The sequence below is a fragment of the Ilyonectria robusta genome (genome assembly GCF_021365365.1).
Source record: "Ilyonectria robusta strain PMI_751 chromosome Unknown BGZ61scaffold_15, whole genome shotgun sequence".
Lineage (NCBI taxonomy): Eukaryota > Fungi > Ascomycota > Sordariomycetes > Hypocreales > Nectriaceae > Ilyonectria > Ilyonectria robusta.
In genome coordinates this window covers 77,977-91,243 of record NW_025764449.1, presented here as the reverse complement: position 1 = coordinate 91,243, position 13,267 = coordinate 77,977, and the positions used below count along the sequence as shown (strand labels likewise).

Sequence of the window (13,267 nt, the reverse complement as noted above, 5' to 3'; positions counted from 1 at the left end):
TGATCACTGTAAATACAACGAACCTTGGAGGGGATCATTGGTTACTATTTCACCACTGGTCAGTCGCTATCCTCATCTTCCCCGTGATTATATCTATCCCCTTTCCGCCCGATGACTCCATCGCCTTGCTTCCGAGAATCCTTGGATTTGGGGCTCTCACCGATGGTCATATTTCCTTTCGCATTGTACGAGCTCATGTTCCCAGAAACATTGGTCTGTGTGCTGGAGCCAGAAAAACTGTAGTTTTTGATGTCACCATGGCCGTAATGGATGCTGCTTGCGGTCTTCTCCTCGAAAAGCGAATCAGGAAGTGAAGGATCAACCTGATTCATCTCCTGTATGGCCTTCCTCAACTCTTCGACCTTGTCCTGCGTTGCCGTCTTAAACACGCGGTAGGATGTCAATGTCTGTACATCCATCAGAATGTCGCCCATCAATGATTCGACCCGTCCTCTTTTGCCAATTCCGATGACAAGCGTAGTATACGCTTGGCGAATAGACTTCCCTTTCGAACGGGAGAGCTTTTCAAAGATGTTCTTCAAGTCATTGATATTTTCGCCGCAGCCCTCAACGAGAGTCTTCAGCGCCTCAGGGTCTTCGCCTTCCCAGTCCTCAGGGTCTTTGGACTCCTTGGCTTGGCGTTTCGCGTCCTGAAGAGTTTTCTCAATGAGTGGGAGTCTTTTTCCCACTGTGTGAAATGCTTCGGGTAGACCCGAGAAATCTTTGATTGCGTCATACGTGTGGATGATGACTTCCGTGACGGAGACGATGCCTGCGAGCAGGCCAAAGATTTCGATTCCTGACATGGTTTGTTGCGGGCTTCGGTGTTCAACTGACTGTAGCCGGCTTGTCAGGATTCAAAAAGACGGAAAAATCACCTGGTGGATTATTGTTACCCTATCTATTATCGAAGTATGTGTCGTGATTCACCGGCGGGTCACGTAATATGGTTGTATAACTTACGGGCACGATTGTCCGCCACGAGGCGCTCGCAGGCTTCCTTCGAAGAGAAACGAGGTGCGTCAAGAATAGAGCGGCGACAGGTGAAGTTTGGCGGCAATACAAAAAACGACAAGATGTTGTATGTGCCGGCAGAGAAGAAGCAGAAAATGCTTGAGAGAAGCGAGACCAAAGACAAGAGATCAATGCTGGGGAGTGAGGGCGTCCATATCTGAAAGTGAGCATAACTTAATGGTGAGGGGTTTTTCAACCAACCAATCGAATGAATGGGTTTACCGCGGATTATGTATGCCTTGGAACGTTGTGATTACACTTTTATAAGCGCCGCGTAGATGTAGATGCTGGGGTTATGGGGCGGTGGCTTTCCGACAGAATGCAGAAGAAAGAGTCAGAAGAATCTGGGCACATAATTGCCGTGATTGAACTGGCCGAAGGGGCTAACAAGTGCCTCAAAGAGCGTCTTGAAGCACCTCGTGGACCGTTGCAGCCTGATGTGATGCACATTCACCCTAACCCGCCTCCACCAACTGCCGATAGAGACGGAGCTTGTCCAATCATGCCTCTTATTAGCCAAGACACGCAATTCAGCCATCCTGCAGTCATCCCACCCTTTCTCCGGAGCCTGACTGTCTGCTTGATGCATCTATCCAACCAGTCTTCTTTCATGCAGTCAGCACACACGTTTAGCCGCTGTGGCTTTCCTTCTCGCCCCTGGTAATGAGTGTTGGTTATCGCCATTAGTAATAACCAGGTTGAAACAGCGCCTGATTCGCTCTGAAAGAGCAGAGCTGAAAATCGACGGGCGCGTGAATTTGCCAGCTGGCTTGGCAACCCCGCAATCTTACATATGGCTCCGGAATCCATTCCTTAATTGGGTTTCACTGATTCTTCACTCAAGCCCCATAACCCTAGTATTAGCAGAAACAGGCATTTATCCAGACATCTATATGGTTTATTCAAGTGCTCACCATGGGCCTCGATTGCAGCCCGGCCGGGAGTTCTCTGTTATGAAGAGGTTCTAGTAATATATGTAGAGAGAGATGACTTGAAGCTCAAGAGTAAAAAAGAATACTAATAATCAGATTAATAATACAGATAATATCAAGAGGTTACGGTGCCCTAGTACACATATACCCAGAGGGGGCACTAGAAGTTTAACAATAAAAAAAACACCAACAATAGTATCAACAATAAATACAGATAATATATTTATTTTATTCAAAGAATAATAGTTAGAAAAATTAAAAGTAATTTATTTTGATATTATTTATAACTTTTAATATTGTTAATACGATTGTTGGTGTTTTTTCTTTTACTGTTGAGCTTCTAGTCCCCCCTCTGGGTATGTGTGTACTAGGGCACCCTACCTCTTGATTTATAACTTTTAAATATAATTAAGTTTTATTTTATAAATGTTTACGAATATGATTTGTGATTCTCTATCGAGGTAAAGGTTGCAGTATCTTCAGCTAAGCCAGCAACACCTCCACTTCTTCGCGGGCCCAGTGGTGATACCGAGGACAACAACATAAAACTCTCCTATTGTTATTTTTGCTCGTGTCGAATGCAACGGCGCTCTGCCGCTACGGGCAGGGAATGGGAGCGGATCCGGGAAAGTGTCAAGCCAAAACACATATTACCGGTTTGAAGACGAACCGGAGGCAGAAATGGTCACCACGAACCCGTTCATGAGCTCGTGTCGATGAACGCCAGCCGTTTTCTTGAGCAAAACCTCCATGCCAGGATAGATGTGCCATGAAGACATTGCTAGCAGGACGTCTCAATTCTGAATTCGCTGAAGAATTCCTTGGACAAGGAGCTCTAAGCTTTACAAGTCCGAGATCCACACATGTATGACACCTTTCTACGGGTCGCGAGATGTGTTTACCAACAGTGCGAGGTTGTTGATGATCAAGTTTAGCTAGATGTGTTGGTTCCTTCTCACCCTGTCCGCGGTTTGAAGCCAATATCTGGAGCTGGCATCCCAGTTCGCAAGCTGTTGTCGTGAAATAGCTTGCTGGGCGGCCATGACCGAGGCAGCTGAAGTCGTCGTCGTCGCTAAAATTTCCTATTTCTTTCTCTCCACAATCTCGACCCAGAGTGAAATCGCCTCATGACTTTTCCAAATTCTTGCAAGGAGATAGGCAAGCAAATGGGCTACAATAGCCTCAAAGCCTGATGTAGCCCCAGCCCAGATGCTCAACCCATCAGGGCCAGCCTGGCTCGAAAATATACTCACCTCGGAGAAGCTCTTGGAAGATGTCTTGAGGTCTGAGCAAATTTCTGAAACTCTTCTACCATACTTGGAGATGAGATTCGGTACGGAGGGGAGTTCCACCTCAAAAAGGGCCTCAAGCTGACGGGCAGTAATATGGTGCTGGCCTTGCTCGGCTTCCTTGATGCGTTTCGGCGACAGAGAGTCGTAGAGTCCTTTAAACTCGCTGCCCGCCTCGAGTTTGAGGAGGGTGAAGTCAAAATTGATTGCGGGCATGTGATACAGAAACATGCGCGGGTAAGTAAGTAAGTTAACATTTCATCAGATCTTTCCCAATCGGGGGGTGTGCAGTAAAGTCGGCGACAATGCCCGGATGCCCTTCCCTACTACCTTGGTTAGAAGGGGGTCTGATAACCCTCTTCCGGCCGGTCCCAGGATGACCGGGACAAGGAAGCATCAACATAATCATCATCGATTTGAACAATATTGCATTAATCCATTTAGCCGTAACGGATCCAATATAAATCAGTATCATTACAGCAATGCCGTTAGCTATCATTACATACAAACTGGATTGTGAACACACGTCCTGAGGCACAACCAACCGCAACAGTTGACCCAACGACATCCATCACATCAGGACGATACTCTGTCGGAAGCCAGAGCCACTTGTCTGAACCCTTCATAATCCAGGCTCCATTCTGTCCAATGCTGTAGCCGTAGTAAAGGGGCCCTTGTACAGAGCTCGCTAGTGGTTGCGTGCCAATCGATGATAGATCCAGAGCCAGTGTACCAACATTAGTAGAAAGCCGCGTATTAGCTGTTTCATCAAATCTAAGGTGATTAATTCTTCGGTGGACACCAAGGGTCTGTACACAAGCACCTGTCATGAACTCCCAGATTCTGATGCCCCCACGCGACGCCGATGCGAGCCACTGTCCGTCCGCCGAGAAGGCTAGATTGTGGACCATGGCGAGAGGGCCCTCGACCAACTCGAGAGAACCCTCGAGCATCTGTATGCATTCGCCCGTCATCACGTCCCAGATCTTGATCATACTAAGTGATCCCGATGCAAGTCTCTGACCGTCCGCTGAGAAAGCTAGCGAGTACTCGTAGCTTTGGGTCTCGATCGTCTGTAAGCATGTACCTGTTGCCACGTCCCAGATCTTAATGGTGAAGCGGCCCGACCCGGTGGCAAGCCACTGGCCGTTCGCCGAGAAGGTTACCGATTTGACGCCATTGTACGGGCCACCTTCCGGATAGTTGAAGCCAGGGCACTCCAGCGTTTGTATACACGTCCATGTTGCCACCTCCCAGACCTTGACGGTGCGTTCGTCGCCTAACCCAGATGCGAACCACTGGCCATCCACCGAGGAGGCTGTAGAGTTGTACCAAACCAAACAGCCGTCAAAGGTCTGCGTCCGCGCGCTCGTAGCCACGTTCCAGATCTTCATGGTATTGTCGTAGTTTGACCCTGACAAAAGCCTCTCGCCATCTCCCAAGAAGGTCAAGAACCGCACAACGCCGCGGTGCGCCTGGGGTGTTTTTTGTGTGTCCACGCCCGTCGACACGTCCCAGATCTTAACGGTGCCATCACTCGACCCGGATACGAGCTGCTGGCCGTCCGCTGAGAAAGCCATCGAGTTGGCAATGATGTGGTGGCCCTGAAGGGTTTGAACGCACGCGCCCGTCGACACGTCCCAGACCCTAACCATGCCATCACGCGACCCAGATGCGAGGCGCTCGCCATCCGCTGAGAAGACCACCGAGTATGAGTCGCCGTCTTCGCCCTCGAGCGTCTGAATACACGCACCCGCTGCGTCCCAGACCTTGACGGTGCCATCACTCGACCCTGACGCATGCCACTGGCCGTCTGCTGAGAAGGCCACCGAGGTCGAGCCATCGTAGCCCTCGAGTGTCTGTATGCACGCGCCTGTTGCATCCCAGACCTTGACGGTACTATCTTCTGACCGTGATATCACCCGCTGACCGTCCATGAGGAAAATTACTGATGCGATGCCGTCCTTGTGGCCGTTGAGCGTCTGTATGCACGCGCCTGATGCGTCCCAGACCTTGATGGTACCGTCGCACGACCCTGATACGAGCCGCTGACTATCCGCAGAGAAAGCTACTGACATGACCGAGTTTTTGTGACCGTCAAGTGCCTGTACGCACACACCTTCCGCATCCCAGACGTTGATGGTACCGTCGCTCGACCCTGACGCGAGCCGTTGGCTATCTGCCGAGAAGGCCAAAGCACGGACTCGGTGACTATGGCCCTTGAGCTTCTTTATACATGTGCCCAGCCTATCCCAGACATTGACAGTACCATTCTGTGACCCTGACGCGAGCCGCTGGCCGTCTGCCGAGAAGGCCACCGAGTAGATCGGGCCGCCGTGGGGCTCCAGCGTCTGCAGACATGGGCTCCAATCTGCATCGGTAACTGGGAATCTCTTGATCAATTGTGACGCTTCATTCTGGAAAATGTTCCTCAACAAGCTCTTTGTAGGGCTAAAAATGAGAGCTGAAGCGTACAGCTGCAACGGGGCAATCTCCGCAATAGCTCTATGAGACAAAGTGAATCGGCGAGCGTCATGAAGTAGCTCCATAAGTTCTCGGTGACCTACCCTACCCTACAAGAAGATTAAACAAGTCCCAACGCACAGGACGATTCATGCTGGACATACCATGAAAAGCTCAAGATTTTGAATCGCCAATACTGCTGTCGACATACTGCGCAGGAGGCTGAGCGACTCTAGCCAGTACAGGTACTTTGCTTTGAGAAACTCGTAAACAGACTGCGCTGTTTGGTCTTCGACTCGCCCTGAGCGGCGGAGATGATCAACCCAGTGAATACATGCGTAACTCACGGGGGCCAAAGGATCCGGGTGCGGTGGAGAGATGTCGTCGATGGAAATTCCGGGGTGTTGCAAGTCGTAGATGTCGCGTCTGAGCGTGCTGGACAAAGCCTCAAGGGAGCCTCGGAACATATTGTAGTGTTGGTCGGCGATGCCGTGCGGCAGGATTTCGTCCGATGCCTTCTCTAGTAAGAAATCCTTCGCTGATTGATGCAAAAAATAGATAGTGTCATTTCTCACCGTGAGAAAAGAGCCGCAGAATGCGACGAGTTTTCCTAGGGCGGCAAGATTATCAGCGAAACGGGCAAGCGACTGAACGGTAGAGGTCATCTCCTTTAACGTGATGGGACGATATACGACAGACGCAACGGCTAGTATTTGTCTGCACAGCGATTCATGCCTTGACTTGCTGATACGCTCCATCATTCGTTGGTAGAGGGACTCGAGACCAGATGGGAGGGCCTCTAAGATATCGAGTGCCTCCCAGGACTGGACATCCGGGGCCACCAGTTCTTGGAAGACCAACGCCACCCAGAGGAACGTGTTATTGGACTTGTTGGTGAAGTGCTGAGAAACGGCATGGCGAGTCTCTTCATCGTATGTCTTGAGTCGCGCTAGTTCGTCTACTTTATACCGGATGTAGGCGTGAACGGCGTCGGCGATGGAATCTTCGTTGAGCTCGAGGCAGAGAGTGACTTTCTCGGCTGCGATACCGAGTCTGTCTTCGATATCCGGCCAGTTACGGCTAGAAACGATCCATTTGGCAGGGGAGATGGCGGACGCGCGTATGATGAAATCCAGAAGCTGTGTTCGACCGGCGTCGCACTCGTCGAGGGCGTCGACGATCAGAACTGCACTACCCAGGATTGGGTCCTTCAGCATGGCCATGAGAATCCTGTCCATGACTTGCCAGGCATTCTTGCCCTCGAAGCGCTGCTTGCCGCCGCCTCCGTCGTATTCTTTGCGAACGTGCGATATAAGTGACGGATGACGGCGGGCGAGGCTGTAAACCAGGCCGCGCAGCACAGCAGTCGCGTTGTTCAGCCTCTGCTCCGTGGCCTGGCAGAAGAAGTAGGACGGTCGGTGTAAGGGGTCCTTATCTAGCTCGTCGATAATTCCGCACAAGAGCATCGTCTTACCCTTTCCAGGGTCTCCCTTGATCCAGAAAAGTCTGCTCTCAGTATCCGCTCTCCACTGCTTGAAGTCAAGATTTTCCAGGATCCAGGCGTACGAGCCTCGAAGGAGGCCGCCCTTAGTGTCCTCGATGCGCGTTTTATCATGGCTAGGGTCTGTTTCGTAAAGGTCGTCCAGGCATTTCTTGTCCTCCTCGTCGTAATGGACCTGTTGCTGGCGGCGAATGGTAGAGGCGATGTCTTGAAGATGAGTCCGGGCCTGCAGTGAGCTGTACTGCCCTGAGTCGCGTTGGACGTCCGCCTCGGCTGCTTTGATGTCATCGAGCTGGCCGCGCCAATTGTCGAGCTTGATCACGTCTCTGAAGAAGGCAGCAACGCGGCTCCGGTGGTAAAGGCAGACACTCTTCATCTGGTAGAGAAGAAGCTTCTGGTACAGTTGGATGATGTGCTTCTCGAGCTGGTCTCGCAGCTCTGCTAACGGTGGGCTAGCACCTTTATCGAGTAGGAGGTCGACCAGATTCCAGTACCAGTCCATCCTCGACACGACGTAGGTGACACCCTCGCGATTGATACCTGGCTCAGTGAGCGGGTTCGAGAGGACCTGTCGCTATTAGTAAAACGGCCGCAATCGAGGAAGGTAAGCTGACCTCAAGGACGAAGCATACGCCGACCCAGGCAATAGCGGCTTGCGGTGCGGCCTGAACCGCCTTGTCCATGGCTCCCTTTACCATGCTAACCGCCTGGATCCCGACGTTGACCTTCTGCTTGATGGCGACCTCCTTGGCCGTCCTGTCCAGCCCGACCTGGACGAGGCTCTCCATCTGAGGGCGTCTTTCGTCAGCGGTGGAGGCGATGATGTTTGCCCTCGGAGGGGTATCACGGTTATTATTCTGGAGTTCGGTCGAAAGCAGCTTCTCGAACGCATCGACTATTCCCGGTTCGTCCGCTTTGAGTCCGTCGTACGCCTGGTTCCAAAGCCTCTCTCGGAGTCTTTCCGGACGTCCGGAGGCGACATTAGTCTCCATCTCGCCCGCGTTCGGGATAGGACCATGGTCCTGATTCTCGAGTGTGGCAGACAGAGGCCCGTCACAGACTTCGATACTCTTTCCATTCTCCGCTGTGCTGTCGATCGGTCGTTGGGTGCTTGCCGATGAGGGTTCGGCTATGATAGCGGGCCGATGGTTTTCGAGGGAGGTGGTGCGGCGAGGCGAGGCCGATCGTGAACCATCGCGCTTGATCTTCTTCTTCCACTTGTCGAGAAAGGCCCCCATGCTGTTCTCCCGTTAGCTAGACGACGAGTCTGTCGGCGAGGCACGGGTCGATGTGATGTGAACTGGTAGACGCAGCGCCTGGACATTGCGCGTATGGTGCTCGCAGAGGCAGCTGGAAGCCTCTGCAGGTGTCAAGAGTCAGCTGGACCTCGTTTCAATGTTGTTCGATGAGGGAGCCAGCCTCAGTGGGCGGGCGGTAAGAAACGATATATCACTGGCTGATATGCCTTCAGGATATCCATCCGGCTAGCAACATGCGCCAGTTTCGGGCTATAGGACACCTTCACACCTGCATCTGTCCACTTTTGCACAGCCTTACTACAAAGCCGGAACGGTGTGGTTGCTTACCTCCCCTTGTGTCACCTTTTTGTCCCATTGATGTCGAAAAATGGCCTTGTTAGTGGGCTCCTCTACATTTTAGGCGAGTTCTCGTCTACTACCCTTTTATTTTATTAGGATGGAAGAGAATCCAATTTCATTATATTATCAAGGGCTCATTCACGAGCTCTTTTCAAGTCTCTAGGTTGTGTCTCGAAAATAGATGATGCAAATCAGACGCAGGTACTTAGCTGGGCAAGCAATTATAGAGGATATTGCCGAATATTGTCCAGGCGCTACTTGAATGACCCATCTTTTCGGCACTATGCATAGACTTGGTGATGCTCGTCAGAGCCTAAGGAACAAGACAATTACTCTGGAATTAGCCTGGCTAATGGAGCTTAAGTTGGGACAGACCCCGAGTAACTATCGGCTAGTTTAACCGTCACTTGTAGCAGGTAGACCCATGATCTCTTCCCGCATAAACTTCCGAAACGGCCCGTCTGCCCATGCGGCCAAGATGCGAAGCGACTTCACCAGGCAATAGATTCCTAGAAGCGAGCTTGTGTCTCCAATCGCAAACAACGAGCTGATGATGATCTTGCTCGTCGTGTCCGTCGCAAGGTGCAGTTTCCAGAGGCTCCCCGACGCTACAACCAGGGGCATCGGCAACTCAACAGGATGCGGCGGTCTCTCGGATACATCTCCAAACTTGGAGCATGTCTGGTTGCGTGCCACGGCGCGCAAGTATCGCATCTGCTCCATCCAGGCGGCAATCCAGACGGACAACTGTACGCGGCCATCTGACGCTGCGCTTGCTTTCGTTTCGATACTCACTGCCGCGGGGTTGAATCGGACAGGTCCATAACATGTCTGATTAATGGTTTTGCGCTTGCTGGGCACGTGTGAGAGAAGTTTCCGAATAGCATCCTCCAGGCCATCATCCGACATGGCTTCCTTGTCAGACGTAAAGTCGGATTGTCCTCTGCCGTCATCATAGTGTGTGGCCAGGTTGATGGAATAATCAACCAGCTTGCCGTCGAAGTGGTCGCCGCCAAGATCTTTGGGTACGAGACAGCTTTCCGGACGAGCCGTTGTACTTTACAGTAAATATCAGCATCAGGCATCGAAAAATGGGGGGCATACCGGCCTGAAAACAGGACATGGTGAGAAGGGAACGTACATATTGTGGTGTCTCACACCCCGACTCGAGCGAAGGGCGAGAAACAGAATTCGGCTTGTTACCCCGTCGTTCCAGGCTGCCTCTGAGGCTCCTTCCCGCTGACAATACCTCGACTCGTTGAGTATCAATCGAATCTCATCTAGCTCTTGAAGAGCCTCTTGCTGATTAAGGACATGGGCGTGGTCAATCATCCATGGGCGCAGGATTTCATTGGAACTCATTGCTTTCTGAACCTCGTCCTTGGATAGCGTGTTAGAACCAAGAATACCAGTGGATCAGGACGTTTAGCTGAATCACGGCTTGAATTGACATGACTCACCTTGATGATGGCTGGCACGATATTCATATGATCTCGGATATCCCGAAGCCCCTCGAGAATTGGTGGCAGCTGAGCTTCATCGTTGTACTCAAAGGGCTTGGCAGCCAGATGTAGGTCGGCCGTTGATTTCACGGGGCTCTTTTGGCGGCGAGAAGTTGTGCTCGTTGTTGTCGTCGTCTTGTTGGTGCTCGTACTCGATTCGGATCGCGCGGGTGACAGAGATGGCATATCTGATCGAGCCCTCCGCGGTTGGGGACTACCGGTTGCTGAAGTGAGAGTTGGCATTCCGTATGCTCGGTGGAATGAATGTTGATGTCGAGAGCCAGAGCGATGTGCGAGTGTTTGTCGTGATGATCGCGGTGTCTCTTCCTCTTCCTCTTCCTCTTCCACCTCGTCTCCCTCCACCATTTGCGACGCAAGAGATTGCGCTCCAAACGCGTCAACCAGACCCTTCCCCTGCTCTCTCGTCTCTGTATCCATTGGATCATTTGAAGGGCTTATTGTCTGTAACCTCGTCCGTAGGCGTTTTCTCGGCGAAGACTCTGGAGTTGACATGGCAAGGTATCGAAAGTCGGGCGAATGGTGGTCCAGTTCCAGGTCGCAGGTCGTCGGTGGGATGAGACTGTTGAGCCAGCTCTCGATCAGTAGGAGCGGACTGTCCGACTCTATCGATACGTATGGCATTGTTATTGAGGCGTCCGCAATGTTTGTCGCGTCGGTTGCAGTTTTCGTCATAAGAGTAATATGGAGGGGTAATCTGTGTCTGTTTCCACTAACGCTGATGCCAAGATGGGTGTTGGCACAGCAACGAGTCTTGTCACGTGATCACGTACCAATTCTGCTACCCTAGACCGTCCTATAATCCAGACCACCCATTCTAAATATTAATGCAGGCACACTTATTTTCCTCTGTGAGATGGGAGAGTAAACGGGGAGAACAGTGGAACTGGTGAGTTTTAAAGGCTATTTTGGTGATATAACTAATCCAACGGTCTTCTACTTGGTCGGAAATTCATGATGCCCGCAATAGCTATATAACAGCAACTAATCTTCTCGTTCTACGACTATTTTAAAATCGGAAATCAGTATTGCAGAATTATAAGAATATCTCCAGACTATCATCCAGAAGTTCACTTAATAGATAATAGGCTTAGCCTACCAAGCGACGGAAAGCAGCCTGTCTCATAAATATGTCCTATTGCTTACTATCCGCGACACCAACTCAATTAGAGAGTACTGTAAAGTCTCCATAAATTCATCAGGTCTAGTACCGGATTTAGTATTCCGTATGGTCTTAGTAACTTGACCAGGCTTAACTATAGGTCCGATTGAACTTCCATCCAATCGACTTAGGTAGCAGGTAGCCTGACATTGTGGTAGACCTTCTCAATTCATTGAGACTACACGGTATTTAGGTCCTCTTCTGCACCCACTCGGTCATCAACGCCACTGCGACCTTCAGATCTTCCACCTTCTCGAAGAAATGGCTGCCAGACACAAACTTCAGTTCCTTGTCCTCCGAAACCACCATATCGAAGATGTCGCGAGCATCAGAAGGGTAAACGCCTGTATCGTGCAAACATTGAACCACTAGGGTAGGAACCCGGAAGGCTCCCGCATAAACCTCCAGCTTGGTCTTCGACTCCGACAAGCTCCACATTGACAGCCAAGTCTTCAAAGAACTCGTACGCCCAATAAGGGGAAAATCACGATTGGCAAGCTCAGGATCCCCGACAAAGCAAGCATTCGCCGGCCGATCCGAGGGATCTATAGTCGTGTCTGTGAACCGAAGGTCTGCCACGCTGCGTTGCAGCGAAAAGAGACGATCGGGGATACCAACATCATTCAGGCGCTTCAACTCCGCTTTAGCCCACGCCGTGATGCGGTGATTGCGCTCAATCTGGGCAGCCCGATAGCGTTTAATAAATTCCTGCGAATATGGAATTTTGTGTGCAGGGTTGTACATGTCCAAGGATGGATCCCTCTTCAGGAGGTCATTTTCGTCAATGACGGAAGGATCAAGCATCTTGGTCATGACGCCAGGTCGTCCGGGATGCGCGTTCAAGAAGATGAAGGCATCGGCTGCAACCAGGGAGGGATCGTTTTGGGCCGTGCCATGAAAAGCAGCCATGAGTGACCCGCCGCCCGAGTTGCCGATGAAGACAATCTTCTTGACTCCGGCTTCCTTCTTCAGCCACTCGGTGCCAACTCCAATGTCCTCAATGGCTTTCTCCAGGATGAAAATGTCTTCAAAACCGCGGTATCGCGTGTTCCAGCCGAGGACGCCGAACCCCTGGGCCGCCAAGGGACCGGCCAGATAATGCTCGGTGAAGTCGGCGGAATAGTGGGAGAACATGATGGCAACCGACGGAGTCGTGTTTTCGAGATGGTAGTACATGCCCTGGCATGGATGCTGGCCGGTGGGGAATCGTCCCGTAGAAGGCGAATTAAGCCCGACGAAGCGAGAAACGACTCCCTTGGGAAGCGAGGGGTCGAGGCGAGCGGTCAGTTTCTCAAACATGTTTGTTGTGTGGATTTGCGTGAGCGGTGATGGATTTGTTGAAGTGGCAGTGATGAAACAATTGGTTCAAGTGATGAAGGAATTCTCTGAAAATCGGAGAATGCTTCAGATAAATACCACGAGCTGAGTCTTTGCCGATTCCAAAGACGATAATAATTACCTGACCTACATGGGTGCCTACTGGAGGCATGCCTGATTGTGCCCAAACAATGCCAGATGAAACGATACTGCCTAGGAGAGCGATTCAATACGGGTAACACGATTGCATGCACCCGACACGTAACTGATATGATTGCATGCATTCGACACATAACTGCTATGATTGTGTACATCCGACACGAGCAACTGAGTTTGCACCCCGCATATTGGCCTTGTGACTATGCAATCGAGCTACGCCACGTCCCGGCATTGCAGATCGCCTTAACTCCGTGAGCTAAGCTAGGATTTCAAACCTCAGCGGCTTGGGTCTCCGCGAGTCGCCACGGGTCC

The 13,267-nt window shown here is 51.3% G+C and overlaps 5 protein-coding genes across 5 annotated transcripts; all 5 read right to left on the bottom strand.

Moving 5' to 3' along the window:
- Window positions 1-272: 272 nt before the first annotated feature.
- Window positions 273-806, bottom strand: BGZ61DRAFT_317792 (uncharacterized protein; the record flags this gene model as incomplete). Its single annotated transcript, XM_046238894.1, has 1 exon — window positions 273-806. A coding segment is annotated over one exon (534 nt), but the record flags the coding sequence as incomplete, so codon positions are not given.
- A 2,222-nt stretch (window positions 807-3,028) lies between these two features.
- Window positions 3,029-3,451, bottom strand: BGZ61DRAFT_534531 (uncharacterized protein; the record flags this gene model as incomplete). The annotated part of the gene is made up of 1 exon (XM_046254157.1): window positions 3,029-3,451. One exon carries the CDS (start codon window positions 3,449-3,451, stop codon window positions 3,029-3,031), a length of 423 nt encoding a protein of 140 aa, XP_046101755.1.
- Window positions 3,452-3,703: 252 nt separating this feature from the next.
- BGZ61DRAFT_423967 (WD40-repeat-containing domain protein) lies at window positions 3,704-8,191 on the bottom strand (the record flags this gene model as incomplete). Its single annotated transcript, XM_046243582.1, has 3 exons — window positions 3,704-5,808; window positions 5,863-7,767; window positions 7,814-8,191. 3 exons carry the CDS (start codon window positions 8,189-8,191, stop codon window positions 3,724-3,726), a joined length of 4,368 nt encoding a protein of 1,455 aa, XP_046101754.1. The 3' UTR covers window positions 3,704-3,723.
- Window positions 8,192-9,193: 1,002 nt separating this feature from the next.
- Window positions 9,194-10,941, bottom strand: BGZ61DRAFT_480122 (uncharacterized protein; the record flags this gene model as incomplete). The annotated part of the gene is made up of 3 exons (XM_046249156.1): window positions 9,194-9,854; window positions 9,939-10,177; window positions 10,258-10,941. The coding sequence occupies 3 exons, from the start codon at window positions 10,939-10,941 to the stop codon at window positions 9,194-9,196; spliced, it is 1,584 nt and encodes a 527-aa protein (XP_046101753.1).
- A 727-nt stretch (window positions 10,942-11,668) lies between these two features.
- Window positions 11,669-12,778, bottom strand: BGZ61DRAFT_356929 (Alpha/Beta hydrolase protein; the record flags this gene model as incomplete). Its single annotated transcript, XM_046240832.1, has 1 exon — window positions 11,669-12,778. The coding sequence occupies one exon, from the start codon at window positions 12,776-12,778 to the stop codon at window positions 11,669-11,671; it is 1,110 nt and encodes a 369-aa protein (XP_046101752.1).
- Window positions 12,779-13,267: the final 489 nt, after the last annotated feature.